This window comes from Anolis carolinensis, chromosome 3, assembly GCF_035594765.1.
Source record: "Anolis carolinensis isolate JA03-04 chromosome 3, rAnoCar3.1.pri, whole genome shotgun sequence".
Taxonomy (NCBI): Eukaryota; Metazoa; Chordata; class Lepidosauria; order Squamata; family Dactyloidae; genus Anolis; species Anolis carolinensis.
The window spans coordinates 125,644,831-125,660,671 of NC_085843.1; the positions used below are offsets into that span (position 1 = coordinate 125,644,831).

The window sequence follows — 15,841 nt, forward strand, 5'->3', positions numbered from 1 at the left end:
CCCACTGCACAGTGAAAGATAAAAATTAGAAGAACCCAAAGGTCAGGAGCGAGAAGAAAACCAATTACAAGACTTCCAGGTCCTGAACCATCTTCATTCCAAAAGTTATCAGTCCTAAATAGATGCCAAAGTAAAACAATCAAAGAAACCTGTCATATTGTTTGTAATTATCAGTACCAACAACCCAAAATTTCTTGAACAGAAAATGAAAAACAGGTACAGCCATTTTTTGTGTGAAATATAATTGCATACAACTCTTGGTTTAATACTCTAATCTCAAAATGGTGGACGACTGAGATTCCACAAGAACTTGGTGCTTCATTAAATGTATTCCTAATCAATAAATTTGGATTGCCTGTCAAAATCTTGATCAAGAGCAAAAAGGTTCAATATGAAAATCCATACATTAATTTTGAAAGGCTAATCAGTACATTAAAACCTTAGATTTAAATGAGAGCCGGGCCTGTTAGTGCCAGAAAGAAAATGCTTTTCATAGTTATGACTTAAATCTCACTTACCAATAAGCACCAAGCCCATAAAATCTTCAACCAAAACACCTTCTAATGGATGGACTATGAGCCTTCACTTCCTCAACAGTCGCCATCACTCATATCAGTGAAAGCATTAATTAGCTCCTTATAAGGAATCCATTCTGCAATATCTACTTATAAATGATTATTGAACTTCAACAAACAAGATGTTCACGGCTTAAAGGAAAATTGAACATGAAACTGGAATGTCCTAATTTATGCATATCAACAGAAAGCAACTCTAGCTTCCAAATGTACTCTGTCCTTAAACCTAAAACTATGTTCAAGGCAACAAAAATAGAAAGCACAGAAGAACCGTGTTGGGTCAGAGCAAAGGCCTATTCATTCCAAAATTATGTTTAAACAGTGACCAGCCAGGTAAATAAGACACTCATAAACATGGAATGGATGCAGAAGCACCTTTCTTTGTGTTTTTCAGTCATGAGTCAAGAATCATAATTGTGGTAACACAACTACTCATGATTATCATCTACCAAAATCCTAAGCATAAACTTGCCTAATTCCCTTTTTACATCTATCCCAATTGCTGGCAATTCTACGCTAACTTTTCAATAACTTCACTGAGCTATTCACCACAACTATAGGTCCTTCTTAATCAGTCACTGTCAGCTCAAACTCAGTTTAAATGTGCAAAAATTAATGCCCTGCTTAAAAAAGATAGACAATCAGTATCTGGCTATTTTATTATGATTACAGGAAATAGGAAATCTAAAGTAGAGTCTCACTTATCCAAGCTAAACGGGCTGGCAGAAGCTTGAATAAGCGAATATCTTGGATAATAAGGAGGGATTAAGGAAAAGCCTATTAAACATCAAATTAGGTTATGATTTTACAAATGAAGCACCAAAACATCATGTTTTACAACAAATTTGACAGAAAAAGCAGTTCAATACGCAGTAATGTTATGCTGTAATTACTGTATTTACGAATTTAGCACCAAAATATCATGATATCATTGACTACAAAAATGGCTTGGAAAATCCAGAAACTTGGATAAGCGAGGCTTGGATAAGTGAGACTCTACTGTATTCTGAAATGTAAAACTCTTTGCCACCGGCCACCTGCTTCCTCTTTCCTTTCTCCTCCTTCTTCACCTGCCTCTGTTACGAGAAAGGAGCGAGGAGCACCTCACCTGTTCTTGTTGGGGCAGCCACCACTTTCCCTTCCTTGCCTCTGTCACCTTCAAAGTCACTGGCGGCGGTGTCCTCTTGACGTCAGGACACCCCCATCTGCAAGTGGAGGAACATTCCTCTTGCCTCACACTCACAAATACAGCACTTTGCTGAAGTGATGGTAGCAGCGGTGGAGGCAATACAACACAGCTGCTTTTCTTCTTCATTTAATTTCCTACCAGGAAATTCTTCTCCTCCTCAGCAGTGGAAGATCACCAGTGGGAAATGTGACACCACCATCCAGATCCAAAAGTGCCAAGATGTGAAGTTTGTGTGCATGGAAGTGTATGTGCATGCATATTAGAATACATTACTCCACACTTGGAGTACACACAGCTCCAATGTGTACGAAATAAAACATAATGAAAAATTTGATGTCAGATACATTCATGATCAATATCCACACACCTATACCAAAAATCAAAACGCTCTCAACTCAGTCTAAATCCATATGAAGGATGTATTCCAGCTCCAGTATGTCCTGGTTTGACCCTGCTTAGGTCACACTCACCATTTTAAATCTGAAATCAAATTGGCCTTGAAAGCCACACAATCCACCCTCCCCACAGTCGCCATGGTACAAGTAGTAGTTTCTGGCATGTCCACATGTTCACAATTTCAGTTTATTTTAAGACACTCAACCATATAGGATGCACTTTTTGTTCTTCCCAGCATGTATGCACCAATGAACTAACAGCCTTTGCTGGTTTCTTGTCAATTGTACCACCTCCATTCTTGATATTTACTTATCGATTGATTGACTGACTGACTGACTGACTGACTGACTTATTGATTGAGAGGATAACCCCCTTTTCTTCCTTCCTCCTTCTCATCCACACATAGTTCAAACCTGAAATTATGCCTCCTAACTCATGCCCTGTCTAGTGCTACAGGGACCCTGTTCCCCTTTTTTCATCAATCACCCTAAAAGGCCCATCATCATTGTAAAATACCCAAATCTCATACACTGAATAGAATTTGATCTTGAGTTGATGTATCTTTTAATAAATCTACACGTACGAGAGTCCACCTTCCTCTCCCCATCTGATTTGCTTACACCCTCCCACCCCAATGAGACTCAGTGACCTATCTTCCCAGACATGTCTGATCAGCTTACATTGTTACTGTCCCAATGAGACCCAGCACCTGATCTTGCTTTCCCACCTGATCTGCTTATCCTCCATCCACCACACTGAGACTCAGTGCCTCGTCCTCCCTTTTTCTATCTGTTCTCTTCTCACTCCAATGCCTCATCCTCCTTCCCCCATAACAGAATAGCAAACATTCAAAAATAGGTAGAACTGTACCTATCCTCCAGAGAGCACATAGTCTCATACCTTTGGAAACAAAACATAAAAATCGGCAAAACCAGGCTACTAGGAAAACAACAATTAACACATACCACTTCACTTCACTTCACTTTATTTCTTAATTAGTCGCTCTCCACCAGAGTGCTCCGAGCGACTTACAATTTAAAATATCATTCCACAATATAAAAACATTCAACATAAAAACATTCAACTGTGACTATTTGGCAAACAAGATTTGATCTACTCAAATGCACAACCAAACAGCCAAGTCTTGAGCGCTTTTATAAAAGGTCGCAACTCCGATATTGCTCTAACATATGGAGGCAATGAGTTCCATAGAATTGGTGCATAGGTCGAAAAGGCTCTACACCTTGTGGCTTCCAGGTGTACCTCCCTAGGGCCCAGTACGTATAGGAGATTTTTCTGGGAGGATCGAGATGACCACTGATGAAAAAAAGGAATGAAGGGGTCCCTAAGATATAACGGTCATTGGCCATTTCGAGCTCTAAATGTCAGGATCAGTGTCTTATAAGAGATCCGATGTTCTATTGGTAGCCAATGCAGTTGTTTCAGAATCGGTGTAATATGGGATCTTATAGATGATCCCGCTACCAGCCTGGCCGCCACATTTTGGACCATTCGGATCTTCTGGGTTTTTATCTTCGGAAGGCCAGCATATAAGGCATTACAATAATCCAACCTAGTGGTGACTGTTGCATGGATTACCATTGCCAATGCTTCTGTCGAAAGGTAGGATGCCCATTTCCTTGCCTGGCGAAGATGAAAAAAGGCCTGCTTACTTATGGCAGTGATCTAGGCCTCCATTGTCAGCGATGAGTCCAACACAACCCCAAGGCTTTTAACAGTAGCAGACAGAACCAGAACTTCCCCATCAAAGTCAGGCAGTGACTGGATTAACTCTGGTGGCTGGCCGGGCCAGAGTATCTCAGTTTTTGCAGGATTCACTTTTAGTCTACTCGCTCGCAGCCAACTCATCACTGCTTCCAAACACAGCTTAAAGTTCTCAGGAATCGCGGTTGTCCCAGGTTCGAGACGCAAGAGTAGCTGGGTATCATCTGCATACTGGGAGCACTCTATGCCAAAGCTCTGCACTAGTCCAGCAAGTGGTTGGACGTAGATGTTAAATAACAGGGGCGAAAGGATAGCACCCTGGGGATCTCCACAGCAAAGGCAGGAGCTCTCAGAGCTTTGGCCTGGCCACTCCACCCTCTGTCTCCGGTCCCGTTTAAGAGCTAAACCTTGTACACCAGACATAGCCAATCGATGGATCAGCAAGTCATGGTCCACAGTGTCGAATGCAGCTGTAAGATCTAAGAGTACCAATAGCGCTGATCCGCCCTGGTCTAACTGACGACGAATTTTGTCAGTAATAGCTACCAAGACAGTCTCTGTCCCATGACCTGAATGAAAGCCTGATTGAAAGGGGTCTAAGCCCGCAGTCTCATCTAAGAATTGCTGTAGCTGTCTCGCCACTGTCCATTCAATCACCTTGCTCAAAAACGGAAGGTTTGAAACTGGGCGGTAGTTACTAGGTATGGCAGTGTCTAGACTTGGTTTTTTCAGAAGAGGGTGAACCACTGCTTCTTTAAGATACTATGGGAAAATTCCTTGTTCCAAGGAGCTGTTAATGATGTTCCTTAAGGGATCTCGTAGTCCCTCCCAGCACTCCTTCACCAACCGGGAGGGGCATGGGTCGAGGGAGCAGGTAGTTGGTCTTGCTGCAGCTAGTCTTTTCCAGATCTTCCATTTCTAATGGCACAAAAAGTTCTAGAAGTTTTTCACCAGATGGCCAGAAAGCTTCTAGTTTCCTCAATGTGTCCTCTGTGGGAGATAGCCCTTCGCGAAGCAGATTGATCTTATTTATGAAGTAGCTCTGAAAGGTCTCTGCTGTAATATCTTGACTGACCATATCTTTGGCTGGATGGGTTGGATTTATGATGTTACGAACAATTTTAAATATTTGAGTAGATCGAGATCTGGTGGAAGCTATCAGTGAGGAATTATATTCTTTTTTAGCCTCTCTGGTGGCTGCTTCGTAGATTTTCTGATGTGTTTCGAGAGCTGACTTCAATGTTTCATCAGGTTTCTTGCGCCATTTACGTTCTAATCTCTTCCGCTCAAGTTTCATCTGACGTAATGCATCTGTGAACCACTGAGATCTATTCCAGCGAGGGCAAAAAGCCCGTTTAGGGGCAACTATATCTAAGGCAGTTGATAGATTTTTATTCCAATTTTCCACTTGTTCGTGTAGAGAATCGGCTGTGTAATCCAGTTCTTTAAGGACACTCGAAAGTCTGATAGGATCCATCCGCTTCCTTGGCCGCACGAAAATTTGTTCAGTCTCCGGTCGCTGTGGTGGTAAACTCTTTATTTGAGTGTTCAGGATGTAATGATCAGACCAAGGAATCTCTAAAACTGAAGATAAAGCCACTTGTATTCCGATACTAAAAATCAAGTCCAGGGTGTGTCCAGCTCGATGAGTAGGACCGGTCACCATTAATGAGAAACCTATTGTTTCCATAGATTGTACTAGGTCTCTTGCTATCGAAGAAGACAGCAACCTATCTGCATGTACATTAAAGTCTCCCAGTACGATGAGACTTGGGAACTTCAAGGCCCAGTCCGCCACAAGGTCTAATAACTCAATCACTTCAAACATTCTGGATTTGATTTTGATCCCAATTGGGGGCACAGGGCACACATGTAGAAAAAGTATTTTTTTCTTAAAACAGCTAAGTAAAAAGTGCGGTTTTCCAAAAATTGCAACAAAGCCTTTTAAAGCCTAAAGCACATCCACTCTGAAAACAGGAACATTACGTCTTCCAACAGCACTGGGATTGAGGCATGGCTTTTTTTTACAGATGTGTATCAGCCTTGCACACCTGCATGCACCAGTACTTTTTAAAAATATCCTGACAAGTGGAACTTGCAACAGAAATTTACTATCATTCTACCTGCCATACTTTTTCATCTGTGATGTTTTATCACTTTTGTCCTCACAACTGGTTCTCCCTGCGGCCACTGACCAAGCTTAATCCTCAGTGGGCTTTTTTTAGATTCCATCCCCTTTTCAAGATTCTTCTGCTTCTGCAAGCCTTGGGATACCTGAACACTTCTTTATTTTATGTGGATGGTGGTGATTTGGCTATGTAAGCATCCATGCTTACCACTGAATTTCAAACAAAGAAAAATATACAATTGCTAGAAGGAAAACGCTAAAACTTTTCACTATGTTATGAAACTTTTCCAATCCAGTAAGTCTCTTTGTACTGTGGAATGCTCTCAAGTTGCCAGATTAATCTATTTTTTTTTCCAGAAGTTCCCTGTCACATCACAAGGGAAAAAAACACAACCAAGCACTGTTTATAAAAAAGAGAAATAGCTCTTGTATTTCAATAGGAGATCGGGAATACACAAAAAAGGGAAAGGCGCAGGCACTCCATATGAGACCCTCAAAGTCATTACTCTCAAGCTTCCAGCATAATTAAAATGTCTCCCCTCAGTACCACGATGAGCCACGTGAATATATCAGGCATCGCCCACCCTTCATTTTCAATTCACCTCTCCCCTAAGCACAACTCCCAGCCCGCCATGTCTACCTGACAAGTGACAGCCCAATCTGATTAAATGCTTGCAAAGGAGGGGACTCGTGGGCCTCCATGACAGGCCAAAAGTGATCACCATGGAGATACATAATTACAGCTGTCAACGCATCTACTGTCCTGCTGGCATCAATTTGATTGCTCCCAGCAATAATGATAGACAAAGCTTAGTATGCACTCTCTTGCACCCAATCACTTTATCTATTCCGTGGTCCATTTAGCTGACATGCAACATTCGCACAAGCAAATAACAGCAGTAAGCAGAACATTTAAGGCATTTTAATTGTTTTTTTTCCCTTTCTCTGGATAGCTCACAATTGCAAATGTTATTACATAAAACTCCTGCTGCAGCATTAATTGAAGAAAGATTTGGTGGGACCAAGACTGTAGGGGGTACAGTTTGTCCATTATCACTTGTACTTTCAACAGGTCCCATGTTTAGAAAATTGCAAATTGCAAAAACTTACAAGGGCAAAATATTTGACATACTGTTAGCTGTTACAACATGGTGAAAAACCTCAACCTGCCCCAAGAGTAATGACAGAAAAATTTCCTTAGTTCATTTGAGTTGCATTAAAGATACCTCAGATACATTCCCTCTGTAATCACTGGTCTGTTTTTTTCATCTTCAATTCAACATCACATCGTGCCTGCTAAACCTTGACAATTTGTATTTCTGCTTTCATGCTTTGAACACAGCATGAAGCCTTAAAGCCCAAGAAAGGGTCAGGTCCACTCTAGGAAGCATATGGGCAAAAACAATTTAAGAAGTGAAATAAATCCTATATCCAATAACATCACTAAATTCAGGATTCGGCCTGTAATCTTTCACCATTTTTCCCATGCAAGTAATCATGGCACATAATCATATTCACAGATGGTATCAGCTTGTCATTTCACAAAGCAGACACCAGGCCATATATAGACACACTTATTACTTTGACTACCTTGATTATACAGAAGAGCAAATATGTCCTTGTCCTTTTTGTACTGGTTGTTAAACAAGCACTCTAAACAGACAGTCGACAACATGAAAATGTGTGATAATCACATTTCATCAGCTGGAGTAAATTACATTTAGTCTTTAAAGCTTGAATACTAAACAAATAGGACCACTTCTCATTGAGACCTTTAGCACTTTGCAGGGATAGGCAATTAAATATTTCCTTTTGTTGCCTGCTCTTATCATTACTACAGCAACAAAAACGAGTAAAATATAATGGTAGCCCCAAACTATAACAAACAACTACGGTAAGTATAAGGTAAACTAGTTCAACAGTTCTATTCAAAATCCAAATCCCATTTCTTTTGCACTCTAATGCATTCCTAATTACTAGATGCTAATAGAATTAACTACTCTCCCTTACTATACAAAAGAGTTTAAGATGGTTGGTTTTAAACAGTGCTGAACACCTACAACTTATACTGAACTCAATGAGATCTATGGTTTTGTGTTGCCTGTGAAAACGAGAAACAAGGAAGCATCAAGAATTACTTACATTGGGCACATGCAGTGGCTCTTTGTACTGAGACAATCGACCAATAGATGGCAGCCCAAAAGATTTGTAAGGATCCTGAAATGAAATTCAAACACAGGGAGGTATTAACTTTGTAAGACAAAGCACAGGAAACAAGGTTAAGTCACTGGGAAGCCAACGGTTTCCTCCACTTTAATTTTGGACCAACTATATTTTGCTTTCAACAGGACTTATTTTGAGGGGAATATGAATTTGCTTCTTCCATTCAAGTCGTGGAAGGTTTGTTAAAGCTAAACCTTCCTGCTGTGCCTTTATTAAACCAAGGGCAATCTTTCTAAGAGAAGACACAATGGTAGGAGCATGGGCAGAGAACAAAAACACAAAACATAAAAAGAAAGCCCCTTCCCCCTACAAAAAGAAAACCCCACAGACAAGTCCTTGTGAAGTTGCACTCCCTAGCAAATCTTTTCAGGATCCAACCCAAATAAATCACAAACATTTTAAGACACAACAGATAGCATAAATGTAGGTTTTTGCTGTCAAAAAGTTTTTGTTTACTGCTGTGCTTAACGCATCTGTTCAAATTTAGAGTTCAAACATATGTATGCACAAAATTTAAGCTGAAAGTAACTGTTCAAAGAACCCACATTCTCATTTTAAATTTAAACAGAAAATAATGTATTTGTCTTGATTTTAATCTCCATTGGTCAATGTCCAAGAGTTCAATTAGTTCTAAGGAAGGACAATTCTTCATGTAATAGGTAGCCAATGTTAAATCTACTCATACTGCAAATAAAACTATGTATCATTTTCCACATCCACTTAAAAATGCTATCTAATGTAAACACCTGATCAAATTCATTATAAAACTGATGGAATATGCCATCATTACAGAATATTCTTCTTCTAAATACAGGGTTGTTGTTTTTAAAATTCCCCATGCCAAAGAATTTTTAGCTAACTGAAAGCAAACAAAAGAAACAAAAGAAAAGCGGGCCAGAATTTTGGCCAGTTGCATATATGGAGCAAGATGAAAGCATGGAACTTGGGTGTTTTCCGCCACCTGACATAACAGCCTCCTCCACAACCATTCACCCTCCCAGCAGTTAACTATTCTTTTACCTCAGCATATACTCGACATTCAACTGCCCAGCCGTTGATGGGAATATCATTCTGCTTGTGCCTGAGAGGGTAACCCTTAGCAACACGGATCATTTCTTGGACTAGATCCAAACTGGTAATGCATTCTGTGATGGGATGTTCAACCTGCAAGGTCAAGAACTGTCAGTCAGTAGGCAACAAACCAACTAAATCTCCCCCCCCCCCCACACACACACACACACACATATACACACAGAGAGAGACTGATAACACAAAAATAACTGAAAAATTGAAAGGGGGATTTAGAATACTGACTATTATTTCTGTCATACAGAGAACAAGCTTCCTACTCAAGATGTATTGCAGAAATGAGGCACGAGAAATCAAGCCAAGCCAAACATAATTGCAGGCAGTGACTAAAATGTAAATATTGATATATATGTTTTTAAAAACCCAAAATGTTCATATAAGCCATAATATTTTCTGACAGTCTAAATTTGTTGTCAAAGTATTTGGGACCAGAACTTTACCAAGAAAGAGACTGCCTTCCAATCTACACATATAAAGCATTTTGACCGAAATCTCAAAAGTAGCTGGCTGATAATCAACCCATTCTGCTAGACTTAACATGGCATGCACAGGAGCAGCCTACAATCTTCCATACAACCGGACTAGCCTAAGTCTCACCCATACGCCTGCTTTCACTAACCTGTCCTGACAAGCAACCAGATTAGCGTAATCTTACATCAGTGCAGTGTAGCAGAAATGAGCAGATGGATCCTTCAGGTTTTTTCCCCTCCAGACTTATCTGTGTAGTGCTTAGCATGCACAACGGCTGAGCTGGACCAGTAGAATCACTGTGTGCTCTCAGCAAATAGCTGCTAACGGCTCAGGATGATGCTGCCATGGGAATACCCCTCATTCACAGTTATACCAAGCAAGAGAGCAAGTGCACAAGTCTCTCATGTTAAAATGAATTTATATACATGTGTATTTAACTTAGCAAGTGTAACCTAATCAGCATGGAGGAATCATAAACCAGGTACATTTACAGAGAGTATGTTAAGAAACACAACGGCTGAGTTCTACAGTATCAGCATACACACGTTAAGGCTTTTGTTTTTCAAATATAACTGATCTGTCATATTTTTGTACTACCGAAAGCATTTATTCTAAGAAACCCAGTTTCACAATTGGATGTCTGTATCCAGAAATGTCATACAACATGTAATTTGTGACACAGGAAAAGGTCACTGAACAAACTAGGATCTTCCTTCAACTACATTAATTGGAGGAGAACATTTTGTCTACTGTAATATCCTTGCAGTGGGTCTTAGAAAAGAAAGAGTAAAAACAAACAGATGGTGCCCATAATTAGTCCTCTGTGCATTTAGGAGTTTTACAGCACCATATTTTAACACAGCCTGACAACTTTAATGACATCACTGAAATAAGCATTTTTAAAAAAATAAACGTCACGCCAAAAATGAGGTTTGACCATGTTGTTTTTGGATTAATATATCAAACTTAACAGTACTTATGAAATCCAGTGTTCAATTGGAACAATATTTTTTCTACAAGAAATGTGCAAATTATCAACATCTCAGAAACAGTATTTTTTCAGGACTTTCAACAGCTTTTTCTTAAAAGTGCCTTTGAGATAACTTTCAGCCTCAAAAGTGTGTTTTGGAAAACAACTAAAATCTTTGTAAAGATGTTTTAATTATTTGGTTTTTATCCTTCTTTTCCTTTGAACTATTATCATCCCAACATGATGTACAATAGCCCCACAATGGAGTCAAGTTTCATTGTTAATGATCAAACTAGGATGAAATTCCTCCGGGAAGCAAAATATTTGGATGGTTCATTTTCAAAACACTTACAAACATTTATTTAATCAATTCTTCAAAAGAAATCTTTGACTCTATAAACATTATTGTCTATTGCGTCAATATACTTCCTTTGTACAAAGCCATGGCAATGAGGTGGGGGAAGAGAAAAGGAGACAAGGAATGGAGAAAAAGTTGAATGTCTCAAGAACAAGTATACACTTCCTGCTGAAACCATTTTTAATAATGCTTACTGTTTTATCAGAGGTAATATAATAAATATGAAATAGAAATAATACATTTATAATTTATTATTTGTATTATGTGTATGTATTCTACTGTCGGATACATTTTAGATTAAAGTACTGGTAAAACCACTTCTGAATATTTCTTGCCTAAGAAAATCCTATGAAATTCATGGAGTTGTTGTAATTTGACAGGCAACTCGAAGGAACATAAACACACACACAATACAAAGACAAAATTTATGATTTCTGTTTTAAATTTACTTTATTACTTTCCAATAAAACAGTAAGACTAACAATATAAATCTTGTGTGAGTTTGATTATGCAGAGTGAGATTAAATAGCCACCCTGCCATTAAATTCCCACCTCCCAAAGTCTCTTGATAGTATGGTGGTTACATGCAAAAAGTGTCACAGACTGAATATAAAGCTACTGCATGAGGTCTCCTACACAGTACAGTAGCTTGAATCAGCCATAACAAATGTGTTTCCCAACTGAATGAGAGCATCAATTTGTGCGTCATGGCTGTGGGCAAAGCAAGTATGGGCACTATGGTCTAGGTCAGGGGTCCTCAAACTTTTTAAGCTGAGGGCCGGTCCACAATCCTTCAGACTGTTGAAGGGCTGGATTATCATTTGAAAAAAAAATACAAACAAATTCCGATGCACACTGCATATGTCTTATTTGTAGTGCAAAAACAACAACAACAACAACAACAACAACAACAACGAAAGAACAATAAAATATTTAAAAATAAAAACAATTTTAACCAACATACATTTATCAGGATTTCAATGGGAAGTGTGGTCCAGCTTCTGGCCAATGAGATAGTCATGTTAATTAGGGTTGTTGTTGTTGCTGTGTGCCTTCAAGTCATTTCAGACTTTGGGCGAGCCTAAGTCTAAAATTTATTTATTTCTTTATTTATTTATTATTTACTGCATTTATTTACTACATTTGTATCACATCCTTCTCACCCCAAAGGGGACTCAGAGTGGCTTACAAATTATATGTACATACAATATATTATATTATTAGCATAGCACAATATTAGCATTATATATTACTATATTGAACTATACCACTATGCCGTAATATTATTAGTAATATTATATGTAATATAGAATATATAATTAATATTATTATATGGTATTATTATTAGTGTTATATTGTATTACATTATAATATTATTATCAATATTATATGTATATACAATATATTATATTATAAAACTGAGGGCGGGGGCCAAGTAAATGACCTCGGAGGGCCGCATCCGGCCCCCAGGCCTTAGTTTGGGGACCCCTGGTCTAGGTGATAGAGATGTTTCTCTTTCCCAGAAGGAAACACTCTTTTTTGAGGCTGTGTAGAGACTGGGATTGCCAGCCCATCAGAAGCAGTCTATTTGGCTGGCAGGGTTTGTAAAGGTTTCACTCAGGTCCACTCCTGGCCCACATAGGCTGCTTCCCATGCTACCATGCCAACAGTTGGAAGGCTTTGTCCACCATCCTTACCCATGGATTTGTGCACAGATAATTGTTTTATCATTATGATAGTCCCTGCTAACAGGGACTATCATAACATTGGTTTTGTCATAGGAGCTGGATTCAGTTTGTGGGTGAACAGGCCATTCTATCTGCTACAGAGGGTCCATTTAAGAGACATCTGGGAAACCAGGTCACTTTCACCTTAGTAGCAGATGGCTCTGCCTCACTCTCAGGTGGAAAAGCAAAAACACAGTGGCCTCTGACCGAATAGATTCCAATATCTGTCATACTGTACGACCCTGCACATAGGCTAAATAGTTGAATCCCATCAGTGAGCAGACAGATGCCTGAATTCAGATCCATCTTGAGAAGCAAGCTTAATCAATGATGTTGTGATCTTTTCTGTTCCAATAAAATGTGGCACGTGTCCATTTCTGCTAAACATATTTGTGATTGTGAATATACAAGTTTGCCACTGGATTCATAATCATAAAATGCTATGGCATAGCAACTCTCTTCCTTCTTTCCTCATATGTAAGAGAGCAGAACTTTCCATTTTTCACTTGCAACTACAACTGTGCATTTCATTCAAATACTGAAAACTGTAACAGTAGAATATCAGGGTATACATCATGGCTGATTATTCTGGAGCATGAACAAGATTAGGTAACTGAACTATGGTTGGCACAGCTTTCCGTGTTTAACAAAACAAGAATTCACGCCTTCCAACTGAGGATTCTGATCTACTCCACACACACACACAAAGTTGCAAACAGTGGGGACATTGTGGCAATTAATACCATGCCATAAGTAGCCATAAAAAACAAGCTAAAAACATCCCACTTTGGAAGGGATGAACAGGGTGAGATCTTTTCAGAAAACTGAAGAAAGTGAGAAATAATGTCATCCCAGCTGACATAATTAACTATAAAATAGAATAAATTTGAGTCTGCAGAATTTTGCACCTGACATCTGTACGATACTGGAAGAGGAACTCCAGCAGTCAGGTAAGAGTCTAACATTATTTTTGATCTTTAGAAGATGCCATCGTCGTATTGATCATAGATATTCTGAGTACAGCTTTAAAATAGCATATATCATCTTTACAGCATTTAGATTAGAAAGGGTAACTATATAAACTAACTTACAGAGAATCAGGACTCTCTCACCAGTTTTGCTTGATCTTAAAACATCTGGCATGGCCAAAAGAGCAGGCCTCCACAAGATTTTCAGAAAGACTATTCGTACAAAGTTCATTAATCGGACTAATCATTTCACAAGAATACACATGAATTGTACTGGCATAATATAGCGCCCAGTTGTTCTGTATCTATTGCATTGTCATCATAAACGAAATGAAACAGTCTGTGTCCTTGCACCAACTCTCATCAGCATCTTTGTTCTCATTGTTACTAAAACATGTTTTCAACACAGTTGTGGGCTGGCAGAGGGGAGAGCACTAGTTTCCACACCAGGTCAAAAAGCATGCTGTAGAACACAGTTTTGCTCAAACCAAGACAAAGCATGGAATATTTCATTCAGAACGAAAGCCAGGTTTCTAGATTTCAGGGATAGTTTGTTTTGCCTAAATATACTCCACTTTTCTCCTGCTTCTCTCTTCTCTACCTAATATGTCTTCTCTTTGTCTTTAGATTGATGCTGGCAGGCCTTTTATACAGCATTCTGCTTTTTAAAAGACCAAAAAAGATGATGAGGACAATGAAGATTTATTATTGAAATCATTGCCTTCTTTGCACATGGTCACACAACCAGTTAGGATAACTCCATGCGATACTTAAAACTCTTGCTATTTTAGAGTGATTAATAACCTGTCATTTCAACAGCAAATAACCACTTACATCAAGATATCTGACACCATTTTCAGAAGACTTAAGAGGTGTGCCTGGAAAAATACCAGACCTAACTACATGGCAATGAGACAGGAGTCACTATTAATTGGAAAGAAGTGAAATGCAACTGCTTCCAACTTTATACTGCAGTCTTGAAATAATCTGGGAAGGTCAAATCACCAAGCTAGATATCCTTGTCCAATACCTTGATTCCTCTCTGGCAAAGCAGCTGATTTGCATTTAATATGCATACATAGGATGAAAGAGCAATGCCAACCAAGCAGAGATACTGATATCACCCTCAGATATATCTGATGATTTTAGTAGAAACATAAGCATAAAGATTTTTTCTACCAAACAATATAATTTTCCAACGAGGTGCTATATATTTTAGCACAACTTGTATTTCATCTTCAGAATTTAAAAAATATATAAAATAAACTTTAATTTATGTAGGATTTCAGACTTGTATGGTAAAGGTAGCTTAAAAGAAACAGAAATTTGCTACAAATTTTGACCTATATCAAGGGTCTCCAAAAACCTCTTTCTCAATGCTGATCTCATTTACCTCTTTTCCATCTTAAGCAAAACAATTCTCTGTATACATTTGCACATGCACATATACACTCATGTTCCTGTTTCAATGAAGAAAATTTCAAATTTCCCCCTTTAATTAGGAAAAGTTGCTAATTTGCATTTTATGGCACATTTTTCTTTATTGTAATTCCTTCACTGTATTTTGCTCCCTTCCTTCCTACACATTAAAGTCCCTAAATCAAAACTTAATTTTTAAAAGCTAAAGCAAAAGTACTGTAAAATGAAAAAGTACTAATGCAGAGAGAAGGGGGAAAGAATTCCACTCTCGTTATAGAAACATTACACTATATAACAGAAATTGGAAAATATCTGTTCCTAATTTGAAAGTGTTATATCCTGTTTAATTATGCTTAAGTAGTTGTTATACTCCAGAAGCTTCGTTTTTGTGGCTGCCACAAACTATGTTGAATTGGTTGAGACTTTATGAAATAGTCATTGAAAAACTATAACAACATGTGCTGCAGGATGTCCTGCAAAAACAAGGTTTTTTGCAGTTTAATAACGTTTTTCCATGTTTTTATGACAGAACCAATCAGGAAATGATATTCATAACCCAGAAACAAAATTTGTGTTACATAGTGTTATATGTCCTAAAAAGGA

General features: G+C 38.5%; 1 protein-coding gene across 2 annotated transcripts in view; it reads right to left on the reverse strand.

Moving 5' to 3' along the window:
- pcca (propionyl-CoA carboxylase subunit alpha) overlaps window positions 1–15,841 on the reverse strand; it is a 299,632-nt gene that overhangs the window by 159,865 nt on the left and 123,926 nt on the right. For both annotated transcript variants that reach the window (XM_008106964.3, XM_062975473.1), the window contains exons 13-14: window positions 9,257–9,400; window positions 8,156–8,230 (exon numbers count right to left, since the gene is read on the reverse strand). In XM_008106964.3, coding sequence (XP_008105171.1) covers window positions 8,156–8,230; window positions 9,257–9,400 — 219 coding nt within the window. The remainder of the gene's footprint in view (window positions 1–8,155; window positions 8,231–9,256; window positions 9,401–15,841) is intronic.